Source organism: Gracilinanus agilis, chromosome 4, assembly GCF_016433145.1.
Source record: "Gracilinanus agilis isolate LMUSP501 chromosome 4, AgileGrace, whole genome shotgun sequence".
In the NCBI taxonomy this organism is placed as follows: Eukaryota; Metazoa; Chordata; class Mammalia; order Didelphimorphia; family Didelphidae; genus Gracilinanus; species Gracilinanus agilis.
This window is the reverse complement of record NC_058133.1, coordinates 180,969,088-180,985,895: the sequence shown is the minus strand read 5'-3', so window position 1 is coordinate 180,985,895 and position 16,808 is coordinate 180,969,088. Positions and strand designations below refer to the sequence as shown.

General features: G+C 36.5%; 1 protein-coding gene across 1 annotated transcript in view; it reads left to right on the top strand.

Moving 5' to 3' along the window:
• Positions 1–16,604, top strand: part of LOC123245088 (phosphatidylcholine transfer protein) — a 54,213-nt gene extending 37,609 nt beyond the window's left edge. Inside the window, exons 3-6 of the mRNA XM_044673823.1 lie at positions 3,322–3,401; positions 4,955–5,126; positions 10,286–10,353; positions 15,315–16,604. Of these exons, the coding sequence (XP_044529758.1) occupies positions 3,322–3,401; positions 4,955–5,126; positions 10,286–10,353; positions 15,315–15,380 (386 nt within the window). The 3' untranslated portion in view covers positions 15,381–16,604. The remainder of the gene's footprint in view (positions 1–3,321; positions 3,402–4,954; positions 5,127–10,285; positions 10,354–15,314) is intronic.
• The last annotated feature ends 204 nt before the right edge of the window (positions 16,605–16,808 follow it).

Here is a 16,808-nt window from a genome sequence, read left to right as displayed (position 1 = left end):
AAAAGGATTGCCTTGCTGGAATGAGCCAGTTCATTTGCCAAATCCCCTGGGTGACCAAGAATAGTATATTAGTATATTTGCTACTTTTATTTATAGCCAGGAAGTATTTGAGTCATATTTGAACCCAGGACCTCTTATTTCTAGGCATAGCTTTCAATAAATTGAGCTACCTATTTGACCCACAAATAATAGATTTTTGAAGTATTGAAATGAGGAAGTAAGTAAAGCAAAATACAGATTAGCCTCAGCCATCTAGGTACTTTGGGTTAAAATGCAACCGTTTCACTTGGTTTCCAAATAATAGGAAACGGAACTGTTTAGATAATTTGCTGATTTCAAACTTGGCTTTTAGCATACTGGGTGATATAGGGCACTTCCCTTCTAACATTATTTATGTGATCTTAGGCCAGTCATTTAATTATTCCAAGCATCAGCTTCCTCATTTGTAAAATAAGGGTTGGATTAGAGACTGCTGAGGATTCTCCCAGCTCTGAATCTATGTGATCCTGTGATTATATTGCTTCTGAAGTCTCATCCAGCGCTAGATCTTTGGTTCTATTGACAATTTGGACTTTCCTTTCAAAAGGCTTACATACAGGCTTATATATCTGAGCAGTTTCCAAAACACATTAAACAAGTACATTGTTCTTAGCTTTCAAAGACCTACCTTGAGTCACTTTAAAGTACAATGCAGGGGGCAGCTGGGTAGCTCAGTGGAGTGAGAGTCAGGCCTAGAGACAGGAGGTCCTAGGTTCAAACCCGGCCTCAGCCACTTCCCAGCTGTGTGACCCTGGGCAAGTCACTTGACCCCAATTGCCCACCCTTACCAATCTTCCACCTATGAGACAATACACCAAAGTACAAGGGTTAAAAAAAAAAGCTTTTCTCTCTCATTCTATGCCAAAAAAGATATGTTCTTATCTTTTCTTTAAAATAACTCACAAGTCCCCCAAGGAGCCTATATGAGAGTTTTTGAATAGATGGCAAATTTGGGGCAACTTGGCATACTACTAGACAGATAGAGCTAGACGTGTAGCCAGGAAGATCTGGGTTCAAATCTTGATTCTGACACAAACTGTCTGTGTGGCCTTCAGTGAGTCACTTAACCTTTATGTGTCCCTAGAAAATGTCCTAAGATTATATTATGTCCATGAAATCAGAAGGTTAATCCAAAAATGACCCTACAAAATACCCACATATAACTATTATACAGCAATATGCAAATTAATAAGTATTATATAGTATACATGTAACATTATTTATTAGAGCTTTCTGCTTATATCCTATTACCTGAGTAAATTGTCCTGATGTTAAGATTCCAAAGGATAGAAATCTAGTGTCATATCACTTCAGATTTTTACCTAGTCTTTCTCCCACTGAAGTCACCATCTAGGACAGTATTAACACAGTAAGTCCTTATTAAGTGCTTTTTGAATGAATAATCAAACTCTGTTGGCTGTATTTAGTTTTTCTAGTGAATACTCTTGGTACCCTTAAGATCCTGGGCAAGTCTTTACCTTTGTTTGCCTCAGTTTGCTCATTTGTAAAATGAGGATAATAATAGTACCTTCCTTCCAGGATCATTGTGAAGATGGAATGAGATAACTGTGAAGTATTTAGCACAATGCCTGGCTTTTATTCAGTGCTATAGAAATGCTAGTTATCATCATCATCATTATTATTATGATTATTTTCAAATGATTCCAGACTTTCTGTCATCTCGATCCCCTAACCTGGGAAGTAGAATAGAAGTCAGCTTTGAGAAAGGGCAAACACAAACAACAAATACTGTGCCTCTTCTTCCCAAAGCCCCATGGCCTTCAGCTTATGTGGCACCATCTTTAGCCTCTTGAAACATGGAGACAATAGTTCTGGTTCCAATGGGTGTTTTGCTTTAATGGGAGAATGTACTTCTTTATGTTTGCAGCTCAGCATCTGTCTGGTTTATCCTTCTGGAACTTTGGGTGCCTGTTCTTGACACTCCATCTCTCAACCACTGGAGAATCCCTCATTATTTTGCTAGCACAATCAAACTGCTTAAGAACATGCCCACTTGAAAATATTCACTAACTGGATGGCAGGATTTTATACATCAGTAAAAATTTGTTAAGAAATGTTTGGAACTGAAGAAAGAAAAATTCCCCAAAGTAAAACACTGATGCTCTGGTGACCTCTGGTGGAAATCATGACTTTTTTTAAAAGTAGGGGGAAAAAAACAAAACAAAACAAAACTTCAACCACCAAATACAGTTTTGGTTTTTCATCTCTGGAACATTATCCCAGGTTGAAAAGTGGGTCTATAGCATAAAAAATGGTCAGCCCTTGTTAAGTTGGGTTTTTTGTGGGGTCTGGGGGGGATGGAGAGTAGAGAGGGTGGTCTAAGAGATAAATGATTTTACTGGTACGAAGAAATCTTAGTGTAGATACTCCCTCTGCCAGTCAATCAATAATATTAAGAGTCAATAATACTAGAAGCCACATAAGAAATTCATCTACTACCTACAGACTTCTTGTTTGTTGTTCAATCATTTCAATCATGTCTGTCTCTTCATGACCCTATTTGGGGTTTTCTTGGCAAAGATACTGGATTGGTTTGCAGTTTCATTCTCCAGCTCATTTTAAAGGTGCAGAAACAGAGGCAAAAAGAGTTATTGTGACTTGCTCAGGATCACACTGCTAGTAAATGTCCAAGGCTGGATTTGAACTCATGAAAAGGAGTCTTCCTGATTACTAGTAGAGCCCATTACCCTATCTGCTGCCACATAATAATCTTGGAAACTATACTGAGCACTGAGAAATTCAATGGTATGTACATGTTTTGCTTAGGTTAATTTCTCCCCTCCCCACTTCCATACCTCATCCTTTCCCCTTCCCTACCTGTTCTCCGTTTTGAATGCCTCTTCTTATAGTATAATTGATTCAATGCTTTCTAGAATTCCATGGTCAGAGATCATTAGTGTTGGAAGAGACTTTAGAAATGTCAAGGATATGCCCTCGCCTTAACCATTACCAGTACTGGCTTCTTCAGGAAGTGGACCCAGCATTTGAATTTTTCCCTCTTATTATTTATTATATTGTGTGATGAACTGTATTTGGAGTCAGGAGACTCTCAATTGAATCTGGGCTCCTACCATTGAATAGTTACTGTGACCGTGGACTAATTCTTCTACTTCCTTCTCTCTCAAATGAGAGAGTTGAACTAGGTGATTTCCAAGACCTCTGTGGCCTTAAGGATTATAATCTCATAACTTTCATGTATCCACCAATTAGGAAATGAAGCCAAAGAGTATTAACTTGTTTTCTTCCTTTTTTATCTCATAGAACTCTATGAACAAGAGATCTGTGGGAAGATGGTCATCTACTGGGAGGTGAAATATCCCTTCCCTGTGGCCAACAGAGATGTATCCTTTTAAAAAGAGCTGCCAAATGACCTAATTTATGAGCTGTTCATGAGTTCTTTGAGGGCTTCTCAGGTATGAATGCCATTCTTTCTATACTTCTGTTAAGGCAGACTTTAAATCCTTGGAAGGCAGAAACTGTTGGTTTTGTCTTTCTACAACCCAGAAAGATGACTTCATCTGAAGAGAGTTGACTTGGGTTCAGGTGCCCCTCTCCCCATCCTGGCTGGGTGGTACTGATAATTTATTTAAATATTTCTGTGCTCCCAAGCAGTCTCCCCTGGGGCCATAAGTTCCTGAATAGATGCTAATTTGCCTTGGTAGAGAATTTCCTTACCTGAGAGTTTTCAATAAAATCACAGGTGTGTGTGTGTGTGGGGGGGGGGCAGCTGGGTAGCTCAGTGGATTGAGAGTCAGGCCTAGAGATGGAAGGTCCTAGGTTCAAATCTGGCCTCAGACACTTCCCAGCTGTGTGACCCTGGGCAAGTCACTTGACCCCCATTGTTCACCTTTACCACTCTTCCACCAAGGAGCCAATATACAGAAGTTAAGGGTTAAAAAAAATAAAATAAAATCATAGGTGGGGACCAAAAGAACCTATATACATTGTATTTGGGAAAGCAAGACGAATGATGCCAGGCTTGGAGTCAGAAAGACACATAATCATGAGTTTAAATCTGGCTTCAGACACTATCTGTGTGACCCTGGGCAAATCACTTTACTCTGTTTGCCTCAGTTTCTTCATCTGTCAATGAGCTGGAGAGGGAGGTATCTTTGCCAAGAGAACTAAATGAGGTCATGAACACTAGGACCTGACTGAAACAAAAGAACAACATTACTGAGTACCTGCCATGTGCAGAGGTGTAGGCCCTGCAAAATTTAAAAAATAAACAAACCAAAAGAATGGATTATCATTTTTGCCCTGGAATAGTTTGTACTCCATTTGGGGAAACAAGATATAGGAGTAAAACAAGGATTAATATGAGGAAACGTGTGGAGTAATAAAATGCAATAGATTTAGAGTCTGAACAACTTGGTTCAGATCTCAGCTGTTTTTCTTTCCAGTATGTCTTTGGGCAAAAGTATTTTCCTTTCTAGCCCTCTGCTAACTAACGTGAATGAGTTGTTTTTCAGTTGTGTCTGACTTCTTTGATGCCACATGGGGTTTTCTTAGAAAAGACCCTGGAGCAGTTTGACATTTCCTTCTCTGGTTCATTTTACAGATGAGGAAATGTTAATAATAATAGGGTTAAGTTACTTGTCCAGGATCATACAACTAGTAAATGTCTGAGGCTGGACTTGAACTCAGGAAGATGAGTTTTTCTGACTCCAGAGTGGGCACTCTATCTTCTGTACCACCTGCTGGTTGAACTAAATGGCCTCTAAGTTCCCTTCTTATTTTGAGTCTTTGTGCCAAGATCAAAGAATTATTATAGGCTGGCAACATGATTTTTTGCCCTCCTGGATTTGATACATAGAATTCTAACAGGCCTAAGTCTCCTTTCTCATATATATGCAAAACCAGAGTGGATGCTTTTCCTTAACCTGGCCCACAGTATGTATATATTCGCGATGGGAGAGATCTCAATTTAAATGGGCGGACGGTCCGTGTCATACTGGCTAAGAGCTTCTCCACACCTGAAATCCCAGAGAAGTATGGTGTCATCCGAGTCAGTGATTACAGGCAAAGTCTTGTGATTGAAAGTAATGGCAAGGAGGGGTGCAAAGGTAAAAACTCAAGTCTTTCATTTGGCAGTAGCTGCCTTGGTTAGTGTTAGAATAAGGCATTTGTTTCCAAGTTCTGCCCTTATGATGAACTGAAAATAGAGCAAAGCTTACAGGGCTTTCTATGAAAAATATTTCTTTTTTATTCAACAAAAATCTAGCTTCTCTTCTTCCCATCTATATCCTCACTGAAAAAGAAAGACAAACAAAACCCATATAACACTCCAGTACTTTCCAAACACCATTTTTGTTTGGTCTAGAACTACAATTTCATAAAGTGTAGTAAATTCTCTTTCCTGACACAGATAGGCAAGTCATTTATAACTTAGAATCTTAGAAACTTATCTAGAAGTAGTGAGAAGTTTATGTCCATGGAAACATATCCCACATTACTCACTTTTAATTTAAATTTAATTTTTTAAAAAACCTTGACATGTTATGTCTTAGGATCTACTAAAGTAAGTACTGGTTTCAACGTAGAAGAGCAGTAAATGCTAGGCACTTGGGGTTCAGTGACTTTCTCCTTCCCAGAGCTGACAAGCAATTCCACTGGGTTATACATGTATCTTTTGTTAAAAACTTATTTCTACACTATATTTAGTAATCTTTTTATGCCAAAACCCTAATCATATCCCTATTGAACTATGTGATTAATCATATGTTTTTCTTCTGCATTTCTGCTCCCACAGTTTTTCTCTGGATGTGGATAGTGTTCTTTCTTATTAGTTCCTTTGGATTGTCCTGGGTCATTGCATTGTTGCTAGTAGAAAAGTCCATTACATTTAATTTTACCATAATGTATCAGTCTCTGTGTACAATGTTCTCCTGGTTCTGCTCCTTTCACTCTGCATCAATTCCTGGAGGTCATTCCAGTTCACGTGGAATTCCTCCAGTTCATCATTCCTTTCAGCATAATAGTATTCCATCACCAAAAGATACCACAATTTGTTCAGCCATTCTTCAGTTGAAGGGCATCCCCTCATTTTCCAATTTTTTGCAACTACAAAGAGTGGCTATAAATATTTTTGTACAATTCTTTTTCCTTATTATCTCTTTGGGGTATAAACCCAGCAATGTTATTGCTAGATCAAAGGATAGGCATTCTTTTTTTTTTAATTTCAGTTTATTTAATTAATGAATTTAGAATATTTTTCCATGGTTACATGATTCATGTTCTTTCCATCCTCTCCTCCCATCCTCCTCCTATAGCCAATGATCAATTTCACTGGATTTTACATGTATCATTGATCAAGACCTATTTCCACATTATTAATATTTGCACTAGAGGGATCATTTAGAGTCTACATCCCTAATCATATCCCCATCAAGTCATGTGATCAAGTAGTTGTTTTTCTTCTGTGTTTTTACTCCTACAGTTCCTTCTCTGGGTTTGGGTAGAGTTCTTTCTCCCAAGTCCCTCAGAATTGTCCTAGATCATTGCATTGCTGCTAGTAGAGTCATTGTGCCACAGTGTATCAGTTCTGTGTATAAGGTTCTCCTGGTTCTGCTCCTTTCACTCTGCATCAATTCATGGAGGTTATTCCAGTTCACATGGAATTCCTCCAATTTATTATTCCTTTTAGCACAATAATATTCTATCGCCAATAGATACCACAATTTATTGAGCCATTCCCCAATCAAAGGACATCCCCTCATTTTCCAATTTTTTGCCACCACAAAGACTGCAGCTATAGATATTTTTTGTACAAGTCTTTTTCCTTATTATTTCTTTGGGGTACAAACCCAGCAGTGGTATGGCTGGGTCAAAGGGCAGGCATTCTTTTAAAGCCCTTTGTGCATAGTTCCAAATTGCCCTCCATAATGGTTGGACCAATTCACAACTCTATCAGCAGTGTGTTAGTGTCCCAGTTTTGCCATATCCCCTCCAACATTTATCGATTTCATTTGCTGACATATTGGCCAGTCTGCTAGGTATAAGGTGGTACCTGTATTGGAACTTCTCACTGCAGATCTCCACCCATTCTTTTTTAGTAGTGTGGAAAGTTAAAATTGATTTGCATTCCTTTTTGCCCCACAAAATACATTTTTTTTATTTTAAACTTCAGTTTGATCTTAGACTGAAGCTATGAAAGGCCTGGGATCAAGAAGACTCAATTCTCTTCAGTTCCATCCTGGCTTTAGACACTTACTAGCTGTGAGACTCTGAACAAGTCACTTACCTCTGTTTGCTTCAGTTTTCTTATCTATAAAAAATGAACTGAAGAAAGAAATGGAAAATCACAAAATTATCTTTACTAAGTGTGTAAAGTAAAATATCTCCATCTTGAGGCACTTCAGTAGTGGGGCACAGGAATCACAATCATGTGTGGTATTTAACTACCTGACAGAAGGGCAGATGGCATGATGTTTGAAAGCCATTGGCCAAGGAAAGGGAGGAAGAGTGAGAGAGTTTGAAAAGTGAGGGTGGGAAGCAGAGTCACTCTCTTGGCTTCCACTCTGGACTGCCATTTCTCTCTGAGCTTTTCCTTATTTTCTGATCTCTGGCAAGCCCCAGCCTGAGTCAGCAAATGGAGAATCAGATCTATCCCTAAAGTTAGAAAGGCCGAGACCTGGCTCTTTCCCTCTATCTAGTTCTCTCTCTTTACTAATAAATGCTTATAAATCTGGTAATAAGCCTCCAGATTATTTTTATTTATCATACAAGAAAATATCAAATGGACTCACAAATAATTAGACAAGACTAAAAAATGACTGACCAAGAAAATCAACCAGCTGAATTCAGGGCTGGTACTTTAGCTCATACAAAATGCTACCCCAGCTTCAGTAAGTTTTCATTTTCTGAATTTTTCATCGGATCTTTTAAAATGTTCTTTTAAAATTTGTTTTAGTTTTTAAAATGAACTTAATAAAAAATAAACATTTCAATATACAATAAAAGCACAAAAAAGAAGAGTATATTAAAACCAAACTTATGGAATCATTTATAGCCCCTTTGGAATTTCTTTGTTTTTAAATGTATATTTTATGTGTTTTATTGATCTCCTTCCTCCTTTCCTCCTGATCTTATAAAGTGAATGAAGCAAAGCAAATAAATAAAGACCTTAGCCATATCTGAAAAATGTATATCTTATTCTTCATCTTAGTCTATCATTTCTCTGCCAAGAAGTATATAGCATTTTTAAACTTGCCTTATCCATAGGATGTATGTATGTATAAACACATCATTAGAATGTATGTATACCCAAGGAAATCTATTTGATTTTTTAGGATGAGCATTTATGGAGTACTCAGATATAAAGACAATATTTTTATTTATTAAACTAAACTAAAACTTTAATTTTAAAAAGTTGACAGCTCAATTTTGCTTTAAAATATAAACAAACAAAATATGAAACATTTTTTGAAGACACTCAGATGTACTTGGCTGCCAGCTTACCTTGCACTTTTGCATACATTATCATCAGTTTTTTCTTAATAAAATTCATTGAATATTTGGAACAAAGGCATGTGATCACTCTTAAAGACAAGCCTATCCTGGGTTTACAACCTATTTCTATTGGAGCTTCTTCTTAAGAGCCTCCCAAAAAGAATTGAACTTGCAATGAATTGAACTTGCAACTAAGGAAATTAGAAGAACACCAAATTAAAAACCTTCACTTAAAACACCAAACTAAAATCTTGAAAATCAAAGGACAAAGGAAATATTAATAAAATTGAAAATAAGAAAACCATTGCACTAATAAATTAGGTAAGGAACTGGTTTTATGGTGGGGGGTGCAAAAAAGAGATAAAGACACAGCTGAAAGAAGAAATGGAAAGAACCTTTAGGGATCATCCAACTCACTGGTGTCAAACTCAAATTGTAACAAGGGCCTGAGCATCCCTGTGAGTCACATATTGACTTAGAAAATTATATATCAACATTATCTATGTTCTGTTACATTTTTATTTATTTTCAAAATATTTCCCAATTACATTTTAATCTGGCCCAGGCCACACTGGAGAATGTTTAACTGAGCCATGTTTAATGCCTCTGACATAGCCCTAACCCCTTCCTTGTACAGAGTAGGAAGCTGAGACCTACAAAGGAAAAGTGACTTGCCTAAGGTCACCCAAGTAGCAACTAGAGTTGCTAGAATTCAGGTCCAGGGTCTCTAACTCAAAGTCTGTTCTTTTGTGCTGCTTTATTACATCCCCACTAGATTCAGCTCCAGCATAGCCTGCCCTAAAGACCCAGGACAGGACCGTTTCCATTTCTTTTGGCCTCATTTCTCAAATCTTAAAGTAGAGATAAGGCTATTAAGAGAATATAAATTTGTATTATGACAGGAATTCTTAACTTTTATATGTCATGGATCCCTTTGGCCTTCTGATGAAGCCTATAAATCTCTTCTCAATGTGATGTTTCTAAATGCATAGAATAAAATACATAGGATTATAAAGGAAATCAATTATGTTGAAACATAGTTTTCTGTTTTTCTCTCTCTATATCTACCTACCTGTGGATGTTTATATATATGTAAGTGTGTAAGCATGAATTGAGGGCTGACCTTGATATTAAGGAAGATCTGGTTCAAATCCTGTGTCTAAATTATAATGGCCTAGTTATATGATCCTGGGCAAGTTTCTTAACCTTTTGGTGTCCCAAGCTCCTCTCAAAGACTGTGTTTCAGATGAATGTTAATTAGCCTAATTGGCAAGAGCTTAAATATAAGGAGTTCATTTTACTAATGAAGTCACAGGTTCAAATCAAATTGAACCAATGACTTTTTTGGGAGATGAAGGAGATATTAGGGAGGGAGGTGATTAAATCTGTGGATTTAATGATGGAGGGAATTTATCTTGAGAAATCTTTCTCTACCAGTAATGATATGCATTTCTGTATCTGTTTTGTAATTTAAAGTCTTGGAGAATTATCTGGTAGCATGGAGAGATGAAATGATTTGCCTAAGGCCAGACAGCCAACACGTTTCAAAGGTGGGACTTGAATCTAGGTCTTGCTGACTTTGAAATAATTTTTAAAGAGTAAATTTGGAAAAAAAATTATTGGAGAGTAGTCTCCTGCCCTGAGATACTTCTTTCCTATGTAATATTGGTGCCCATTCTGGATAGTCATATCACAGTTTTTTGATTTTGAACTTTCTTGTATTTTTATTTCTTTTCTGAATTATTCTTTTTATTTCCTCCTTCTTTACCCCCAGTTTCCATGTTCTACCATGATAACCCTGGAGGCACAATTCCAACCTGGCTTGTCAACTGGATAGCAAAGGTAAGACTTTTAAGATGTTAGAGGGCAAAAAAAAGAGAGAGAAAAAATCAAATTATAATACCAAAAATGAAAAGAGTGAATTCACAACCAGTGAAGATAAAGCAGAGAAACAACTCACAATTTGATGAAAGAGAATGAATATCAAGGAGACAACATACCAAATTTTTTGGAATATAGCCAAAGCAGTATTTAGGGAAAAATTCATCTCTCTAAATGCTTAAGTATCAATAAAAGAGAAAAAGAGCAGATCAATAAACTGGGCAATCAGCTAAAAAAATAAAGAATGAATGAAAAATCCCCAATTAAACACCAAATTAGAAATCCTGAAAATCAAAGGAGAGATTAATAAAATCAGAAGAAAACCATTCCACTAATAAATTAGACAAGGAAATGGTTTTATGGAAAAAACCATAAAATAGATAAACCATTGGTTAATTTGATCAAAAAATAAGAAAGAAGAAAATCAAATGATCATTTTTAAGATATGAGAAGGGAAATATTCAACAAACACGGGCAATCTTTGAAACATGGAAAAAACAATTATTTTCAACTCAGAGAGATCTTTTTTGTGGAAATGTCCTTTTTAAGTAACTAGAGTTAGATCGTAGATTGACTGCTGAGTGTGAGTGTGCGCACTAAAGAATGTCACATACAGTTTGAAAAACAATTATTAAGTGACAGCCATGTGACTAGCACTGTGCTAGGTACTGGGAATAAAAATAAGAACAAGAAAGATAGTCCCTACTGCTATTTTTATGAGACCAGAGACAGAACCAAAGCTACTTATGGCATAATCAGATATGTTTTCAGGATTGGAGGATGGGATATAACAACACTTTGAAACACAAGAAGATAAAAACACTAATGCAGGAGTAGAAGGCTTTACATTTTCTCTTTCTCTCTCTTTCCCTTTCTCAAATTGGGACAGATCTAATAGAAAAAAATAAGCAGAAGTGAAAATTTTGAACTGAAAAAAATTTCTGGAGAAACTAGAGCTAAATGACTTAATACATTTTCTGAATGGGAAGGCAGAGGAATATATTTCTCAATACTATTTGGAACTTAAAAACTGACCATGTATTATGGCACATGAATATGGCAAATGAATGTAAAAAGTCAGAAATAGTAACCAGATTCATTGTGAAAATGTTAATTGGTTTACGGAACACACACAAAACACAAAGATCAACATGGAGGCTTAGCGATGAAATTGCCTCTATCTCTTTTTTTGGTAAAAAATATTTTTCATACCCATAATGGTGAAAGGCATGTGATCTGCTTCATTTCTATTTATTTTTATTGCATGCTCTTTAATATAAAGTCATATATCCACTTTATGTGGAACTAACACACACACACCTATACACACACACAAAAGTATTTTACAAAATTAAAAAGATGATTAAAAAATAACAACACAAATGCATACCTATACTAAAAAAAACCACAAACAAACCTTTAGCCAGTCTAATCCAAAAAAGAGAAGAAAATCTAGGTAATAAAATACAAATTAATCCTAAAATCACAATGAAAAAATATAAAAATGATAATTGAACTAAATATGTACAATTTTATGCTTGCTAACCTAAGAATTGAAAGGAAATAGATTACTAATAAAAATATAAGACATTAAAATTAATAAAAATCAGAAATAGCGATCTTAAACTATCCAATTTTAGAAAGTGAAATTGAATAAACCATGCATGAACTACCTAAAAAATGTGTATATGTGGGGGTGGGGTGGAGTAGAACCATTATGCAGATATTTCATTTATTTATTCATTCATTCATTCATTCATCCATCCATTTATTTATTTGTTTACTTGTTAATTTATTTATTTATTTGTCTATTCATTCATTCATTTATTTATTTGCTTATTCATTCATTCATTCATTTATTTGTTAGTTTATTTATTTGTTTGATTGTTTTTTTTTTTGTTATGAAAGCCCTTCTTAGAATCAATACCAAGTGGGGGCAGCTGGGTCACTCAGTGGATTGAGAGCCAGGCCTAGAGACTGGAAGGTCCTAGGTTCAAATCTGGCCTCAGACACTTCCCAGCTGTGTGACCCTGGGCAAGTCACTTGACCCCCATTGCCTAGCCCTTACCACTCTTCTGCCTTGGAGCCAATACATAGTATTGACTCCAAGAAGGAAGGTAAGGGTTAAAAAAAAAAAAAAAGAATCAATACCAAGTATCTGTTCCAAGGTAGAAGAGCTCAAAAGGCTAGGCCATTGGAGTTAAGGAACTTGCCTGTGTCACAAAATGAGGAAATATCTGAGGCCAGATTTGAACCCAACAGAAAAATTAGGTTTAGATCAACATCTTATACCCTATACCAGTGTTGGGTAAACTTTTTAAAGAGGGGGCCAAAGGAAATACTCATCTGTCAGTCTGTTTCTAAGGCATCTGTATTGCATCCTACTCATTGTATTCATCATATTAGGAATAATGTCACGGGGGCAGGATAGAACATTTTAGGGGGCCTCATCGGGCTGTAGTTTTCCCATCATTGCCCTTTACCAAGATAAATTCAAAATGGGTAAATGACTTAAATATAAAAAGTAAAACCATAAATGAAGTAGGTGAACGTAGAATAGTATACCTGTTAGATCTGTGGAAGGACCAAGCAAGATATAGAGAACAAAACCAATGCAGCCAAAGTTAGAAGGAAAGCAACAAACTGGGAGAACATTTTTATAACAAAACGCTCTGACAAAGTTTAATTTCCCATATATATAAGGAATTAAGTCAAATTTACAAAAAAATCAAGCCATTTCCCAATCAACAAATGGTCAAGGGACAAGCACATGAAAAAGTGTTCTAAATCCCTTCTGATTAGAGAAATGCAAATTAAAACAACTCTGAGGTACCAACGCACACCTAGCAGACTGGCTAATATGGCAGCAAAGGAAAGTGTTAAATTTTGGAGGGGGTGTGGCAAAATTGGGACACTATCACATTGCTGGTGGAGTTGTGAATTGGTCTAACCAATTCTAACTTCTGGAAGGCAATTTGGAATTATGCACAACTGGCTTTAAAAGAATGCCTGCCCTTTGATCCTGCCATACCACTGCTAGGTTTGTACCCCAGAGATATAATAAGGAAAAATACTTGTACAAAAATATTTATAGCCGCAGTCTTTGTGGTGGCAAAAAATTGGAAAATGTCCATCGATTGGGGAATGGATGAACAAATTGTGGTATCTCTTGGTGATGGAATATTATTTTGCTGAAAGGAATAATTAACTGGAGGAATTCCATGTGAACTGGAACAACCTCCAAGAATTAATGCAGAGTGAAAGGAGTAGAACCAGGAGAATCATATACACAGAAATGGATACACTGTGGTACAATTGAATGTAATAAGACTTTTCTACTAGCAGCAATGCAATAACCCAGGACAATCCAGAGGAATGTCTGAGAAAGAATGCTATCCACATCCAGAGAAAGAACTATGGGAGTAGAAATGCAGAAGAAAAACATATGATTAATCACATGATTCAATGAGGATATGATTTGGGTTTTGATGTTAAAAGATCCCTCTCCTGCAAATATGAATAACATGGAAATAGGTTTTGAACAATGATACATGTATAACCCAGTGGAATTCCTTGTCAGTTCCAGGAGTGGGGAGGGAAGAGAAGAGAAATTATAAATCATGTAACCATGGAAAAATATTCTACATAAAAAAGAAGGGAAAAAATAAAAATAACTGATTGCAGATTAAAAAAAAAGTTTTGAACCCAGGACCTCTTATCTCTGCGCCTAGCTTTCTCTCTACTGAGTCACCTACTTGCTCTTGTACAGATATTTTAACAAGGAAATTCTACAAATGTTTAAAGAACTATCAGTACACTTGAAGTTATTCTCAATAACTAAGAAAGTACTAGTAGTATACTTCTAGCCTTCTTTTCATGAGATTATGGTTCTAATATCTAAATTTGGAAAAGATAAAACAGAGAGAGTACTATAGACCAGTAGATTCTCAAATTTTTTGATAAGTAGTTCTTTACTTCTTAATTCTTAAAAATTGTTGAGAACCCTAAAAGCTTTTATTCATCTGGATTATATTCATTGATATTTACCATATTAGAAATTAGAGTCTTAGTGTTATTATAAAAATAGTTTTTACCTCATAGTTTTGGCCTTTTGGGAACCCTGAATTATACTTTGAGAACTTCTGTTTTTAGACCAATGTTACTAATGAATTTTTTATAGTTATATTTAATAAAAATCTAGCAAGAAGACCACAGCATGTATCCAATCCCCTCTTCCAACAAAACAAAAACAACAAAAATGCCCTCAAATAAAATTAGATTGAAACTGCCTATGCCAATACTCTTCAACATTAGAAAATGATTAGCATGATTAAGCCAATTAAAAATGGTAATCATAACAAAAAATGATGCGGATTTGGTAGAAATAGCCATACTTTTCAAAATGTACTCATTACAGGTAATTGGATGATTCCTTTAGCCAGTAGATCAATGCCAACAAAGCAGGCTGGACAATCTCCATAATACTTGGCCATTGACCAGTTTGCCAGAGTTTAGGTGCATGTTATTTCCTTCTGAAATTTCACCTACTGGGTCTTATTCTTAGGATCATAGGATCATAAAGCTGGAAGGAACCTTATTAAGTCATCTAGCAACCCACCTCTATCATTTTAAAGATAAGGAAATGGAAACCCTGAGGATTTTTGTTTTTTCTGACATCACATAAGTCAGTAGTAGACTAGTGATTCTAACCCAGGTGCTCTGACTCCTAATTTATATTCTTTTTATTATCCTTTACCCATATTCTTTAGCTGTGTTGTGTTAAAATCTTGCTAGGGTCCTATTTGGAATTTTTGCTTTACATGGTGTTTGGGTCTCTTTTATAGAAGTCAGAAGAATTGTATGGAAAATTAGGATTGCTGTGTGAGAGTAAGAAATCTGATGAGTTTAATTTTCTTTTACAGAATGGAGTTCCAAACTTCTTGCATGATATCCAGAAGGCCTGTCAAAACTACCCCAAGAAAACATAGAAGGAGGCAGCTTTATTTCCATTTTTCACAAACAATGCACATTGAGTGGTCGGGTCCTGGTGACACCAACTCAGCCTTGGCTATTTTTCTTTTCTTCCAGAGAACTGAAAGCACTCTTCGGCATGTCTCCCTATTCATGCTAGTCTTACGCCTGACTTACAATACTAACTTCCTTTCCCACTCTCCCCACCCTAGCAACAATTTCCCTCTCCCACAGTTGAATCTAGGTCAGATCAGGAAAACTCTGCTTGTTTATATTTCTAAAGGAAAGTCCTTACTAGGGAACACAATTGGTCTATTGTGCCCTTTAAAAAGGAAGAAAACAAATCAGAAAAAAAAAATCAACATCCACACCAACCCCTGTCTCAGGAGGTAGCTTCTTGCTGAACACAGAAGGGTTGGAGGAAGTTTCATTACATTCAAAATTGGCTTTGCTTGCACTGGAGCTTGGCCAGCTTAGACCAGGTCACCTACTGCTCTGTAAATTGGCTTAGGAGAGAAATTGCCAATCTACTCAGTCTCATACAGTCTCATTCCCACTTGGGGAAGCTTGAGATCTTCTTACGGGGTCAAAACAACTCTTCACATTTTATGAATTTCTTTCTTGATTCCACTCCCCTATTTCTCTAGCACTCGTCTATACAAACTCTACCTGGTCCTCCAGAGTGTATTTTTGTTAGTGTAGCAACCCATAGATAACACTCCCTAACTAGGGAATCTCATAAATCTACCACCAACACTGCATTCTGCTGAAGTGCCCTTACAGGTAGTGATCTCGGAGGATACTTATGGAATCTAGGGGATGACTGCTTACCTTGCCCTTAGGACCGGTTTGATCTATGGCTTTTAGGACCAGTTGGATATACAGCTGAGGACCAGTTGGCTTTGGGCTTTTTTTTTCCTCAGGGAACCTTCTAGAGTTGACTGCTTCTCCTCTCACCAGAAGACCTCATGAACTCTTATTTGACTAATCTGTGCCTCAAAAGTGGTTCCCATCAGAACCATACCTAGATAGTGGAGAATGAGGAAGAAAGATAGCAGCAACCTTGATGATTTTCTCAGGGGCAATGTATACCCAGCATACGATGGTACAGAACACTGATTGTTGCACATAGAAATCCAGGGTTGTCTGTGTTCAGAATTATAGGATGCAGACTGCCACAATACCTCAGATTGTGTTTCATCTGTGTGAAAGGGAATTGATTCTTCAAGGCTTGAATAAAAACAATACAAAAAACAAAAACATTGTGCCCTTTTTCTGGGAGAAACATATTATTCTTGCTTTTATCTATATGGGTCCCTTTACATGAATGAAATGACTCACCCAACAATTTGGCCGTTAGATGAAGGTGCAGGACCCAGAAAGGGAATTAAGTTAATTGAATTTCTAAGACCATGTTTGAGTCAATGATTTGCAAACCTGGCATC